This window comes from Ovis canadensis, chromosome 2 (genome assembly GCF_042477335.2).
Source record: "Ovis canadensis isolate MfBH-ARS-UI-01 breed Bighorn chromosome 2, ARS-UI_OviCan_v2, whole genome shotgun sequence".
Lineage (NCBI taxonomy): Eukaryota > Metazoa > Chordata > Mammalia > Artiodactyla > Bovidae > Ovis > Ovis canadensis.
The window spans coordinates 140,998,993-141,013,975 of NC_091246.1; the positions used below are offsets into that span (position 1 = coordinate 140,998,993).

The 14,983-nt window shown below is 36.9% G+C and overlaps 2 protein-coding genes across 8 annotated transcripts in view; one reads left to right on the top strand and one right to left on the bottom strand.

The window, feature by feature from the left end:
- The window catches only part of SCRN3 (secernin 3), a 33,498-nt gene extending 32,684 nt beyond the window's left edge, over positions 1-814 (bottom strand). Inside the window, exons 1-2 of one of the 7 annotated variants that reach the window (XM_069577177.1) lie at positions 716-814; positions 248-399 (exon numbers count right to left, since the gene is read on the bottom strand). The gene's annotated coding sequence lies outside the window, so the exon portion shown is untranslated. Of the gene's footprint in view, positions 1-103; positions 400-715 lie in introns of all 7 variants that reach the window. The other 6 variants (XM_069577178.1, XM_069577180.1, XM_069577179.1 and 3 more) reach the window with 6 other exon arrangements.
- A 1-nt stretch (position 815) lies between these two features.
- The window catches only part of CIR1 (corepressor interacting with RBPJ, CIR1), a 37,030-nt gene continuing 22,862 nt past the window's right edge, over positions 816-14,983 (top strand). The window contains 7 exon segments of the mRNA XM_069577175.1: positions 816-979; positions 6,177-6,271; positions 10,884-10,957; positions 11,543-11,553; positions 11,641-11,705; positions 12,347-12,395; positions 13,213-13,330. Of these exon segments, the coding sequence (XP_069433276.1) occupies positions 908-979; positions 6,177-6,271; positions 10,884-10,957; positions 11,543-11,553; positions 11,641-11,705; positions 12,347-12,395; positions 13,213-13,330 (484 nt within the window). The 5' untranslated portion in view covers positions 816-907.

Consider the following 14,983-nt stretch of genomic DNA (forward strand, 5'->3'; position numbering starts at 1 on the left):
GTATATTTCTCACAAAAAGCTTACTCCTGACATCAAACGCCACCTCATCCTGGGAAAGGACTTGGTTGAAGGATCACCCACAGCAGCAGAAGCAGCCACGTACCCTCAATAGCCTGGAATCTCAGGAGCCATCAAGGTGCACTAGGTGATCTGACCTAACCGGGGTAATAGGCTAAGAAAACAGGCCACCTGATTAGGAAGACATCTAACCCATTTAGGAGCGGCAGTCTTGAGAGGCTTTACTAACCTCTAGAATATAGTCATCATTTAACAAATGTTTACAGACATCTTTCTGCACCACGCGCCGTACAGTTGGCAACAAACTAGAGTCTTCGCTCTTGCGGAGTTGACATGCTTTATTTCACCAAGAGCTTTCATCGTTTGATCCTCACAAACTTCCTACAGTTAGGGCAAGAATTACTACCGACGAGAAAAATCGGTGCAGGCAAGTTTCTGTAACTCGAAACAACGTTCACAAAATAAACTGCTCGGACTTCAAGAACCTCTTGCAAAAGGGCCGCCGCCCAGCACACACTTAGCACCGAAGACGGCTGCGGAATGCGCAGCTTTGGCCAGCGCCCCTCCCAGACGCCGCTCCTAGGAGCCTCTCTGTAACCCCTCGCTCCCCCACCCCCGCCCAACTCCGCAGTTCCGGGCTTCCTACTTCCTACAACTACTAGGCTCGCTCGCCCCTCCCTCCCTGCACGCCCCTCACCTGGCCTCCGAGCTACCCAAGTGAAAGGGGAAAGAAGTGAGAAAGGGCGGCAGAAGAGCTAGTTGCCGGAAGTCGACCCCTTTGACCCCGGAAGTTCCCGCTGCTACTGGAGGCGCAGTTCCGGTTAGGCGGCGGAGTTTGTTTACGTTGCTCTCAGACCTAGGTGTTGCATACCCCAGCTCAGCCTCCAAAATGGGGAAATCCTTCGCCAATTTCATGTGCAAGAAGGACTTTCATCCTGCTTCCAAATCCAACATCAAAAAAGTGAGTACGATGAGCAGGCCTTTGGCGCCTGGGTTCCTAGGACCTCCTGGAGGTCAGAGTGGTGGCGTGTATGGGATCCCTGGGACAGCCGCCTTTTCTCCATGCCTAAAGCCCTGGCGTTCTTGTCCCTCGCTGCTGGCCCTCGAGGTTTATTTTACATCAGCCAGGGAAAAGGCTGCTCCGTCTGTTCTTTCGGCTCTGTCAGCCAGAATGTAAAGAGTCGAGATATGAAGGCTGGTACCCTCAGCAGATCCTAATGTTGTCTTTTCGAATCTCAGAGATCACGGCTTCTGAGCTCTGCTATCCCATACAAAAGACTAGATAGATCTGAAAAGGAAAGGAAAGTCACACCTTGCTTCCTCTTTTTATCCCACCTTATCTTGTAGCGTCTGGTGACCTCTGAGCTGTGGCTTTTTAAATGACCACTTACAGGTCTATTAGATCCAGTACAAAAAAAGTATGCTGAATATTACAGCAGTGGAAAGCAGAATACTGAAGTAGGGTGAGTCTGAGCATTGAAACCTGACCTATATTCTGTTATTCCAGCACAGTCACTTTTAGCCTTGAGACCTTGCATAAAATATTTAATATCCCTCATCTTGAGTCTCCTAATCTGTAAATTAGGAATGATCCATATCAGTTGCCGTGACTTGAAATTGTTATGAGGACTAAATAAGATGGTGTAGATAAAGACTTTTAAACACAACCTTAATCTCTGCCTACTACATAGAGGGAGTGTACAATAAAATGTTAATTGGCCCTTACACAGTTATCCTTAGACTATTCCTAAAATACAGGTGGCGACCAGAGTTTCATACTGCTTATTCTATATGCTTTCCTGAACAGTCACAGCCAATTTCAAAATTTTAACGACCCCTTTTTTCACTCCTGACTCTCAGCTCTACACTGCCAGATCTTAGGCCCTAACTGAAGGCACCTGAACACAACTATATAGTAGACAATTTCATCTTGATATCCTACAGGCATTTCAAACTCAACATATTTGAAATGGAACTTATCTTTTATTCTAAATCTGCTCTTGTATTTATACCTCCTATTCTCATATCAGTAGGAAATGCAGATAGTAACACAACCCTCATCCAGTCACCCAGGCCAGAAATAAGATTCAGGTTTTTCCACTCAGCTTTATCTGGTTGGCTAATAAATTCTATTGCTGTTACTTCTTAAGTATCTCTTGAATCCATCTCTCCTCCTTGTCACTACTGTGTGCATCTTAGCTTAGACTCTGATCATCTTTCACCTAGATTGTTATATTTCCTAACTGATTTTTTGCTGCCAGTCTTGACCCCTCTCAAATCCATTCTCAACTGATCAGAATAATAATTTTTTTATTTAGCAGTTTTACTGAAGTATAATTCGCATACCATACAATCACTCATATAAAGTGTAAAATTCAATATTTTTTAGTATATTTATGAATTTTGTCATCACCAAAACAGTTCTAAAATATTTTCACCACCCTCCCGAAACCCATATAAACTAACAGTCACTCCCTATTTGTCCTTAATCCTCCCCTCTGCCCAGCCTTAGCCAACAATTAATCTGCTTTCTATTTCTGTGAATTGGCCTATTCTGGACATTTCATATAAACTGAATCATGCCATATGGGTTTTTTTTGTCACTGGCTTCTTTCACTTAGCACAATGTTTTCAGAGTTCATGTTGTATAATATATCAGTATTACATTCCTTTTTATTGCTGAATAATTCCATGGTATAGATATGGCACATTTTATTTATCCATTCATCATTTGATGAGTATTTGGGTTGCTTCCATAGAGTAGTCATTTTAAAGCACAACTTTGATTTCTTCAGCTCCTTATTAAAATACTCCAGAATTAAGTCCAGATAGCCAGGCTCCAGTTTATTTTTCCTTCATCATCCCTTACTGCTATTCTCCCATCTTAGATTTTAAATTTTAGTCATTTTTTAAATTTTGGCCCCACAGCATGCTGGATCTTAGTTCCTTCTCCAAGGATCGCACCCATGCCCCCTGCAGTGGAAACACAGAGTCTTAACCACTAGCCTAGCTGGAAAGTCTCCAGCCTTAGACTTTATGCTCTAGTAAAATCAAACTACTCAATTTCTGTTTTCATCTTTGGATCTTTATCTGAGTTGTTCCCTCTGCCAGTGATATCTTACCCTATTTTTCCCTTGGCAAAATTTTAATGCGCTTCAAAATCCTGTTTAACACATTGAAGCTACTTGTGTAACAGGGTTACTTATTGCAGCTGCCTTTGTAATAACAGAAGGTTGGAAATTTCTTAATATCCACCAGTACAGCAGGAGATTAGTTAAATAAATGATGGTGTAGCTCCACAAAGAAATGATACTCTTCACCACCCTACCCTCCTGGAAAATAAAGCATTTTGTTTACTGATCTGGGAGTGATCTCCATGGTGTAGAGTTTTATTTGATACATTTTCTCTGTTTATGTATGCTGTATTATATGTGCATACATACATATATGCACGCTGTATATGTTCAGTTCAATTCAGTCGCTCAGCTGTGTCCGACTCTTTGTGACCCCATGAACCGCAGCACACCAGGCCTCCCTGTCCGTCACCAACTCTCTGAGTTTACCCAAACTCATGTCAGTTGAGTCGGTGATGCCATCCAACCATCTCATCCTCCATTGTCCCCTTCTCCTCCTGCCCTCAATCTTTCCCAGCATCAGGGTCTTTCCAAATCAGTCAACTCTGCGCATCAGGTGGCCAAAGTATTGGAGTTTCAGCTTCAACATCAGTCCCTCCAATGAACACCCAGGACTGATCTCCTTTAGGATAGATTGGTTGGATCTCCTTGCAGTCCAAGGGATTCTTAAGAGTCTTCTCCAACACCACAGTTCAAAAGCATCAATTCTTCGGTGCTTAGCTTTCTTTATAGTCCAACTCTCACATCCATACATGACTATTGCAAAAACCATAGTCCTGACTAGATGGACCTTTGTTGACAAAGTAATGTCTCCTTTTTAATATGCTGTCTAGGTTGGTGATAACTTTCCTTCCAAGGAGTAAGCGTCTTTTAATTTCATGGCATCACCATCTGTGTATGTTACCATTCATGAAAAGAGGGACCAAAAATGCATGTGTATGTGTTTGTTTATATTATGTTATGTATATTACGTGTGTGTCCATGTGAACGTCCTTGGAAGGATATACAAGACAGGAATAATACTGGCTACATGTGAGTATAGTTCATGGGGTTCTCAAGGCAAGAATGCTGAAGCGATTTGCCATTCCCTTCTCCAGTGGACCACATTTTGTCATAATGTGAGTATAGTTATGTCATTTAAAAAATAAAGAACTAAAAACCAAAACTTGGCTATAAAGTATTCTATTATATCAGCCTTCTTCTCTGTCCCCTAGAGTTAATCAGTGTCTCGTTCTGTTTCCTTACATTGAATGTATTCTGTTATCCAATTTTATTGTTACTATTTTTCCCCAGATGAGGATTTATTGGCGTAAATGCAACCATATAAAAACATAAGCTATGAAAACCACAATCACGATGTGCCCCCTTCCTACGATGCCCAGACCCAAACATTGTTACTATTTATTTACACAGTTCACATCTTTTTTATTATAAAATATCTTAAACATACAGAAAGGTTAGTATGGTTTTCTGTTAGCAGATTCTGAGCATTTTGTAGGTGAGAATATATTTCACTACTTTTTATTTTAATCCGTCATAAATATTCATGTATGTCAGCTTTAGAGCAAATGAGACTTGTAGAATAACTTTGTAAATCTAAAGCTTTAAATAAATGGTAGTTATTGTTGGAAGTAGTATCTTAATCATTAGGAGGCTATTATTAATGTATTATTTGATCAGGCAATGACATCTTGCATTTCTCTATTTCAGCTGTTGGCATTTTGAGCTATAGTGAAAATTCCAAAGGTGCCTTTTACTGCCTATCCCAAGTGTAGACTTTTCTTCTACTGTGACATTACGTTGGTAATGTTATATTGGTTATGACATATATATTATGGTAGTTATGAAGACAGTAGAAGAAATTTTAGGAACTTACACAAAAGAAATTTCCAGGATAGTCTCTCCCTGGATTCTCTTTTCATTTCTGTTTTTAATCTCCGTATTAATCCTTGTTGTCCACATCGCAGATTGTAGTCCCCATAAAACCTACCTATCTGAGTACTATTAAATACTAATAATTACTCCTGTTTTGTGTCTAAAATTGAATAATGGCAGTCTTGTCCCCAGTCCTACTCCCCACACTTATCTGGCCCATTATAATTATTAATTATTTTATCAACTTAAGTATTAAATATTTATCAGTGTAAGTGTTAAATATTTTTCCTCAGATTTACCTTCCTAAAACAGCTTGTTGGGAGAGACAGTTTTGCCTTGCTATTTATGTTAAGTGGTTATCAAACACTTTATCCTTGACTTTAAAGAAGGTGGGAAGACACTGATATCTTTTAAACCTGGAGGTAACATGATTAAATATCCTTGCATAAGCTGTGTGGGCTTTTTACCTTCACCACTTTTATGATTCTGAGAATATCACATAGGGACGCACTCAGCCTGTGGTGGTAGTGCCCTTGAGCAACTGCAGGATATCAGATGCATCTCTTGTTTCATCTGTTTCCTCTCTTGATGGTTTAGTCGCTAAGTCGTATCCAACTCTCGTGACCCCATAGGCTGTAGCCTGCCAGGCTCCTCTGTCCAGGCAAGGATACTGGAGTGGGTTGCCATTTCCTTCTCCAGTTTTCTCTCTTGTTCTTTCCCTTTTTTCTACAACTATCTTTCATCTCCTTTCCTTTTTTCCTCCTCCTTGTCTTCCATTTTCCCTCTCTTGGGGTATCAGTGACACTGGCATCCAATGATGTGCCCTGTGTGTTTTCTGGACTAGACGTATTCCATGTAGAGAGATGGTCTTTCTTGTCTCTGCAACATCTGAAGGACTGAGGGCAAGAAGCTGTTGTACCCTGAGTGTTCAGAGCAGTTTTCAAGTTTGACATCCTTGACTGAAAGTTTAGCTGTTTTGAGTAATTATATTTTAGGACTTGCTTCAAAGCATAAATTGGAATTTTCAACTCTTGTTTTGTGATTGTGACTTTATGACCAAAATAGATGTGTTATAAACTATAGAATAGCATTTTATGTTTTATTATAAAAGAGAACAAACTTATTTAAGTTTTTACTTTACTAATTTAGGTTTGGATGGCAGAACAGAAAATATCATATGATAAGAAGAAACAGGAAGAGTTAATGCAACAATATCTAAAAGAACAAGAATCATATGATAATAGGTAAGAAATTCCACTCTGCTGGTATTTTTTAGAGTAATCAGTTGTGTGAGAATATCCTTTACTGAATCATATACTAACTTTTTTTAACTGAATGCCCCCAATGATAGGATTATATTCCCTGTGAACTGTCTTTACTCTTACGTTCATAGATGGGCACTTTTTCCAACCTTACCCATAATTCACACAAAATATAGATTGATATGAATATACACTCCATATACAGTTTATAGAGATGTTCCAACTTACTCAAAACTTGGAAGAAAAATAAATGTCTATACTTGAACTACTGAGGCCTCGTACGAAGATACTTCTTCAACATAGACTGAAATGAAAAGATACACAAGATAGCTTCAAGAAGTAAAGTGTCTTTACCTGACCTGCATGTCACTGTTCTTTTAATAGGATAAGAGCTAGAGTTCCTCACTGGCTTACTATATAGTACAGTATCCACCCCTACCCTTAGCTGTTGTCATTTTATGTTTGTATTTGCAGGTCTAACTCTGAAGCTGATTTCTTTTGGTTAATCAAATAAATAAATAGTGGTCCTTTTGATAAGTCACACTTTCTCTTCCAGTCAGTCCTATATTTCATCAAAACATGGATCTTAAGCAAAGTAATACTTAACTATTACCAAATACTCTCTTTGAAATATAGTGTATTGAGAGCAAAATTAGAGAAATAAAACATTTTATTCAATTAAGTACTTTTCTCACTAATTTATTTAATTGGTTGACTTTTATTGAGTACCTACTTCATGCAAGGCAGCAAATGAAGTTGTAGTGGCCTATAATATAAAAGTGTGATGCATAGCTTCTGTCTAGCCTCAAGAAAATCTAATAATGGATATGTACATACATATAGTTCAAGGCTGAAAATAATAACTAATTGAAAATGCACTCTTATAAAAACTGTGGCAGGCTAGCATAAGACAAAACTAATTCCATTTGGGATAACAAGGTAAGACTTTATGGAAGAGGTGAGGGAGAAAGGAGTGGCAAGGAGAAAAAGAAAGGTGACCTTTGACATAGTTCAAAGCTGAACTCTGAAGAAGGGTAAGGATTTAGAGGCACGGTTCTCAACTGAGGGCCATTATTGCCCCAGGAGATATGTGGCAACATTTGGACACATTTTTTGATTGTCATAACTCAGGGCTTGGGTGATAACAACATCTAGTGGTGGATTCTAAGGATGCTACAAAACAGCCTACAGTGTACACAAAGAACGGTCAAGTCCAAAATGTCAGTAGCACCACTGTGGGAAAGCTGTGATCTGCATATAGTCAAAGCTTTTAAAGATGAGCATGGTGGGAAGGTGGAGAGTGTATTAGGAAACAGCAGTATAGTTGAGTTAGACCAATTAAGAGATTATGGATGCATGAAACAGGGCACTCAAACCCAGTACACTGGGACAACCCAGAGGGATGGGATGGGGAGGGAGGTTGGAGGGGGGTTTGGGACGGGGACACATGTATACTTGTGGCTGACTCATGTCAATGTATGGCAAAACCCACAATATTGTAGGGTAATTTCCTCTGATTAAAATAATTAATTAAAAGAGATCATGGAGGTGGAAGTGTAAGAACCCATGCAAATATCTTGTTTCTCCCTGAATTTTGCCCACTAGTGTTATTATTCATTGATAATTCTTGCCTGCATCAGTTGTTACTGTGGTTTTTTAACAGTGGTTTTCTGTTTCTCTAAATTCCTCTACATTTTTAAATTTGAATTTCTCTGGAAAGAGGATTTTTCCCTTGCCCTCACTTATTTATTTAATCATTTATTCCTATCGTTATGGACTCAGATATTTACTTAATTGGTTATAATTCAATACTCGTATACTTTTTTGCTCAAGTTTTGACCTTTGCCCACTTTGTCAGCTTGACTCCTATGTCCACTTAACATGTTCCATCCTTTTAAAAAATAAATAAATAAAACTACTTCATGACACTATAAGATCATCAGAAATTTGTCTTTTATTTTTCCCTGCTCCAGCATTGGAATCAACCTGTTCCTTTTATTTGAGAAACATACTTAGAAACCAGGGTCTGGACATTAGGTTTGTTTGTTGCTTCTACGTTTGGTTGTTTGAATTTACGAGTATATAAAAGCAGATTTGTGAGTATTTGGAGTGATTTCCTCCATTTTTCATTTTTCCTTGTTCAAAAATGTTGTCTTTAATAGTTCTGTTCCTTAGTATTCTATTTTTTCCCTTCTAAATTTTTAAATGTCCTAGATACTGATCCCTAAACATGACAATCATATTTATTATTCTGAATGGATAAATAAAAGGATGTTAGAACATCTATACATTTCACTTTACTTAGAGTCAACAGCAAAAAAAAAAAAAGGAAAAAGAAAAAACCTGTATGGGTTTTTAGTTGAAGTTAAAACGTAAATACTAATATAGTAGCTTTTCCTTTTATTTTGTATACCTGTTGAGTTTTGCACAAAATGGAATTGATCTTCCAGTTTTGATTTTATATTATTTTTTGTTTCAGTGTAAATGAAATGCTTTTTTGAAAGGGAATATATAAAACATAAAATTTATTGTTTTATGTGCACAGTTCAGTGGCATTAATTACATTCATAGTGTTGTGTGCCATCACCACTGTTTCCAAAAATTTTTGTTCTTTACCCCAGGTTGAAACTCTGTACTCATTAAACTTTGTTCCCCCTGCCTCTAGCCCCTGGTAAACACTATTCTTTCTGCCTCTATGAAATTTGTCTTTCCTAAGTACATCATGTGAGTGGAATTATATAATATTTGTCCTTTTGTGTCTGGCATACTTCACTTAGTATAACATATTCAAGAGTCATCCATATTGTAGTGTGTTTCAAGCTTATTTTTTATTATGGCCAAATAATATTCCATTGTTTGTACATACCACAGTTGGTCTACCCATTCAACCATAATGAACACTTGGATTGCTTCTGTCTTTTGGCTGTTCTGAATAATGGCATACCAATATCTGTTCAGCCCCCAACTTTCAGTTCCTTTGGGTATATACCTAGGAGCAGAGCTGCTGGATCATCTGGTAGTTCTGTGTTTGACTATTAAAGACCAGAAAACTGTTTTCCATAGGACCTGCACCATTTTACATTCCCACCAGTAACGCATAAGGGTTCCAATTTATCCACATCCTTGCCAACGTTTGTTATTTTCCTTTTTTTTTTTAAATAACCATTCTTATGAATGCAGCATGGTATCTCATGGTTTTGATTTACATTTCCCTGTAACTAGTGATATTGAGCTTTTCATGTGCTTCGTGTTAATTTTTTAAATAGTGTTAATATAATTTATGAACTTTAAAGTATATGCTGGTTTTTAGTATATTTAAAGTTTGGAGCCATCACCATAACTCATTTCAGAACATTTTCACCATCTGAAGAAGAAATCTTGTACCCAATAGCGGTCACTTCCCATTCCCACAACCTGGACTCCCAATTCCTCTCAGACCTAAGCAACCACTGACTGACTTTGTCTCTGTAGATTTACCTATCCTGGGAATGTCATATGAATGGAATCATACAATACGTGGCTTTTTGTGACTGGCTTCTTTCATTTAGTACAATGTTTTTGAAGTTCATCCATGTTGTAGCAGGTGTCATTGGTCCATTCCCTTTTATTGCTGAATCATATCTCACGGTATGGAGGTAGATTCTGTTGTGCTTTTGCCCTCTTCTTCTTTTACAGTTATTTGTCAACTCCAGTGGAAATAAGAGAGAGAGGACTTACAATCATGTAGGCTATACTTTGTGATAGCGTTTTCCAAATATAAGAGGAAATTCTGTTTACTCTTTAGGTTTCTTCTCTTTAATCAATACTTTACATAGATCTTATGAATTAAAAGGTTTAACTTGATTATTCATTCAGTTTGTTGCAGAGCTATTTTCTTCTAAAAAGCACAGCGTATCTCTAAACAGAACAACATTCTCTAAACATATATCTCTAAACAGAACGTATCTCTAAACAGAACAATGGAACAACAATGTTCTCCAAACAGGGAACATTCGGTGTTGAAAAAGAAATTATTAAAAAATGATTTTTAAGATGCAGTAGATAGTGAATCCATCATAGTAATTAACTTGTTGTAGATTTTCTTTAAACTATTCTCTCTTCATTGGCCTTGCTAAAGAACTTTATTTATTCTGTTACTGAATTTGACTCCTGTAAGCTTTAATTGGATTTGACTTCCTAAAGAAATCCAGGGAGACTTATTTTTCTAAACTGATTCCTCACAATTAAGAAAAAACGTTATTTAACTTAATTCCAAATATGTGTTGGCATATAGGATTTCAAGACAACATTTCAAAGTTTAAGAAAAGCATGTGAGGGAAAGCATGGCATTTTCCCCTCATTTCAGTTGGGAGGGCTGGGTTCTTTCAAGTATTGAGAAGGTCTCAGAACCAGTTATTAAAGGGGCAGCACTGCTGGAATTTTCATTCATAAATTTCAGATGTCATTTAGTCAGAGGAGTAGTTTTGAAATTTTATCGCTAATAAAAACATTTTATCCTAATTCCCTTAGAATTTAGGGGTATGGAGGGACAGTTATTCTGTAGTATTTTTCCTCCTACAAAAAAATTTGAAAATTTATCTCTTGTTTGATTTAGATTGCTAATGGGAGATGAACGTGTAAAGAATGGCCTTAATTTCATGTATGAGGCTCCACCAGGGGCTAAAAAAGGTACTTGCTTCAATTTCCTTTTTTTTAAGTCTTTGATGTGTTTGTGACTAAAGATTGAGAACTGTTATGACAGACATTTTTAGAAGTTGCTCTTCATCTTTTAAAATTAATACTATTCTATAAAATAATGTTAAAATACTATAATCAATATAGTAGGATAAATACTAACAGTAATTCTCTAGTGTAATAATAATTTCATGATGTGTTCTTCAGGGAGGAAAATCTCAACATCACCAGAAGTATATTTATTCTTTTATAATTTGTGTCTTTAGTCCTTCTTGTTGAGTATATTTGTAAATAGAAGGCATAATATTCAATGTCAGTGAAAAGTATAGAAGTTTAAAGATTAGAAATTAATCTTTTATTAAGATTAATAAAGTACTGCCTCTTATTCGGTACTGTTTTTTACCCTACAGTGATTTGAATTTTATCTTGTGAAAGAATAAAAAAGTCAAAGCAATACATTCTTAAAGTTACAATTAAATACCATGATATCATAGTGTAGTATATAATAGCAGACTTTCATGTTGAAGTTTTTAACTTGACCTACCTTTTTTTCTCCCATATTTTTGATATGCAATCAAGAAAACAAAGAGGTAAAGTACTGTTTTCTATGTTTCGATTTATATGCAATAGATTGAAATTTTATGGAAATACTGAAAGACTTTAATGAATGTTTTTAGAAAGAAGAAACAGAAGGAGAGACGGAATACAAATTTGAATGGCAGAAAGGGGCCCCACGAGAAAAGTAAGAACTGGTTTTTTTTTTTAAAGATAAAATATGTATCATTAACTTTATCTGGGGGGTGTGTAAGTTGCTTAGTCGTGTCCGACTCTTTGCAACCCCATAGACCACAGCCCACCAGGCCCTTCTGTCCATGGTATTCTCCAGGCAAGAACATTGGAGTGGGTTGCCATTTCTTCTCCAAAAGGAACTGTAGAAAGAAAGTTAAGTTGCTCAGTCGTGTCCGACTCTTTGTGACCCCATGGACTGTAGCCTACCAGGCTCCTCCATCCGTGGAATTTTCCAGGCAAGAGTATTGGAGTGGGGTGCCATGGCCTTCTCCAGTTTTATCTGATATCCCATCCTATGTTGCTTTTTATTCACCAGAGAAAGCAACTAATATGAAAAGTTATTTTTAATGATTTGTCTTATGTAGCTAATTTGTTTGATCATAGTCTTTAGCTTTATTTTTGTCATTTTTTTAAAATGGATTATCAGATTGGATACTTGATAATAAAGTGGTGTTTGGAAATACCAAATAGATTTTATGGTTCTGTTTATTTATTAAACTTGTATGTTTCATAATTTACTTAGAACTGTAAGACTGTTTTTAGTTTTATTATTATTATTCTTAATATTGTTTGTACATTTTCTCTCCTTAATAGATATGCCAAAGATGACATGAACATCAGAGATCAGCCCTTTGGTATTCAGGCAAGTGACGCATTTATTCTGTAAGAATAATTTTTTCAAAATAAACACTTCTTTATATTATTGTCCAAAGGTATTTAAGCCGAAAAGGGTTTCTATGGTTTCTGAAAAGCTCTATGGTTTCTGTTTGTATCAGATAGTAGAAGGACTTGGCGAGAAAACATTAAATGTAGCAAAGATACAAATCCAAATATCAAATCATGATAAAAGATAGGAGTCAAAATTTTATAGTGAGGGCTATAATGAAAATGGTCTCTGCAGTTTTCAAGGAATTTGGAGAATAGCTCATGGTCAAAAAATAAAACTGTTTGAATACTGCCATACTTACTCATTTACATATTGCTTGTGGGTGCTTTCCTGCTGTATTGGCAGAGTTGAGTGGTCGCAACAGAGACCTTTGGCCCATACAACCTAAAATATTTACTGTCTGGCTTTTTACAGGAAAAGTTTGCTAGCCCTTGGTTTAGGAAATTGAAACCTCAAAGATTAACTTTTTTTTAATTAGAGAATTCCAGATTGAGACAGGACATCATTCTTTTTTGGTGTTTTACTATTTCTTTTTTGATTACATTGTTTTATCGCCACCAGGTAACACTCAGAAAGAAATAGGATTCAGCTGAACTTTTAGACACAATTTATAGTAAAAGATTTTAGTGTTTGAATTACTTTTTACCAAATATATGTGTGGAGTGTCTTTCCTTGGAGATCTTTTGGAAACAAGACTAATTTCACTTAAACTCTACAAGGAGTAAGGAGTTGAACAGTGGTTAGGTTCTTAGTATTTTAATAACCAAAATAAGCAATGTTTACTATTTCTCAGGTTCGAAATGTGAGATGCATTAAATGTCACAAATGGGGTCATGTCAACACAGATCGAGAATGTCCTCTCTTTGGTCTTTCTGGAATTAATGCAAGTTCAGTTCCCACTGATGGCTCAGGTAGGCACTAGACATCATTTGTTTGTTTTAGAATTTATATAGAGAACGAACAGAACTAAAGTAAACTTTTTTTTTAAGTCTCTCTCAGTATTGGTTTGATTTGGTTTGGTTTTGGTTTCTGGGGTTAGGTCACATTCCCAAAATGGTCAATGGAAAACTCTGATTATATGTTTTGAATATGAAATTTTGTGTATTAGGATTTAATTTTTCTAGCCAAGGGCCCTATGAAATTGATATTAAAAGTAACAGATATATTAAGCATCATTTATTAGGTTGGTAACCTAAAAATAGAAGGAAGAAATGGATGTTTCTCATATTTATGTCCTCCTGAGTTTTAGGACTAAGCTGAACTAGAAGCCACAATTGCAATTTTTGTTTCAGAGAGAAAATTGAGTTTTAAAAGATGTTAAATATGTTAAAATTAATTTTACTTGAAAGTTATTTACCTTCCTGTCTGTTATTGTCTATTTAAGAAAAATTGGTTGAATTTGGTTTAAATCATTCAAGTTCTTGTAAGAAGATATTAAAACAGAAGTTTTAACTTAAATTTCTCAGTGCCTTGTTAGTATGTTGTTCAAACAGCCACACTAATCCAACAATAATTCTTAATGAATCATAATAGCAATAACCTGCTTAACCCTGTAACCTTAAGTCATTTTACATTTTATGAGTTTCAATTCTTCATTTTAAAATAAAGGATGATAGTATAACTCAAGAGCTTTTCCACATTTTTTAAACAGCTGTAGAACCTTTAAAATTTTTTAAAAATCCTACATGTAATCCAAAGTAAGCCTCTTGATTAGAGTGAACGAGAAGAGTGAAAAAGTGGGCTTAAAACTCAGTATTAAAAAAAACTAAGATCAAGGCATCTGGTCTCATCACTTCATGGCAAATTAGAAGGGGAAAAGGTGAAAGCAGTGACAGATTTCCTCTTCTTGGGCTCTAAAATCACTGTAGGTGGTCATTGCAGCCATGAAATTGAGACAGTTACTTCTTGGCAGGAAAGCTATGACAAACCTAGACAGTGTTTTAAAAAGCAGAGACATCACTTTGCCAACAAAGGTCCATATGTCAAGACTATGGTCTTTCCAGTAGTGTACAGATGGGAGAGCTGGACAGTGAAAAGGGCAGAGTGCTGAAAAATTGATGCCTCCAATCTGTGGTGCTGGAGAAGACTCTTGAGAGTCCCTTGGAAAGCAAGGAGACCAAACCAGTCAGTCTTAAAGGAAATCAACCCTGAATACTCTTTGGAAGAACTGATGCTGAAGCTCCAATACTTTGGCCACCTGATGAGGACAGTTGACTCATTGGAAAAGACCCTGATGCTGGGAAAGACTGAAGGCAGATGGAGAAGAGGGCAGCAGAGGATAAGATAGGTTGGATGGCGTCACTGATTCAGTGGACGTGTACTTGGCCAAACTCCGGGAGATGGTGAGGGACAGGAAAGCCTGGTGTGCTACAGTCCATGGGTATCACAGCATCAGACATGACCTGGCAACTAAACAACAACAGTCCCAGGTGTAGAAAATACAAAGGGAGAGCTGCTCTACTGAAGCAAATGCTCTAGGCATGAAGCGCCATCCTCTCAGCTAATCTCGGGCTCTAATGCACCTCTTCGGACTCGCTGAGGCTTCCACTGTCACCTCTGAGCTC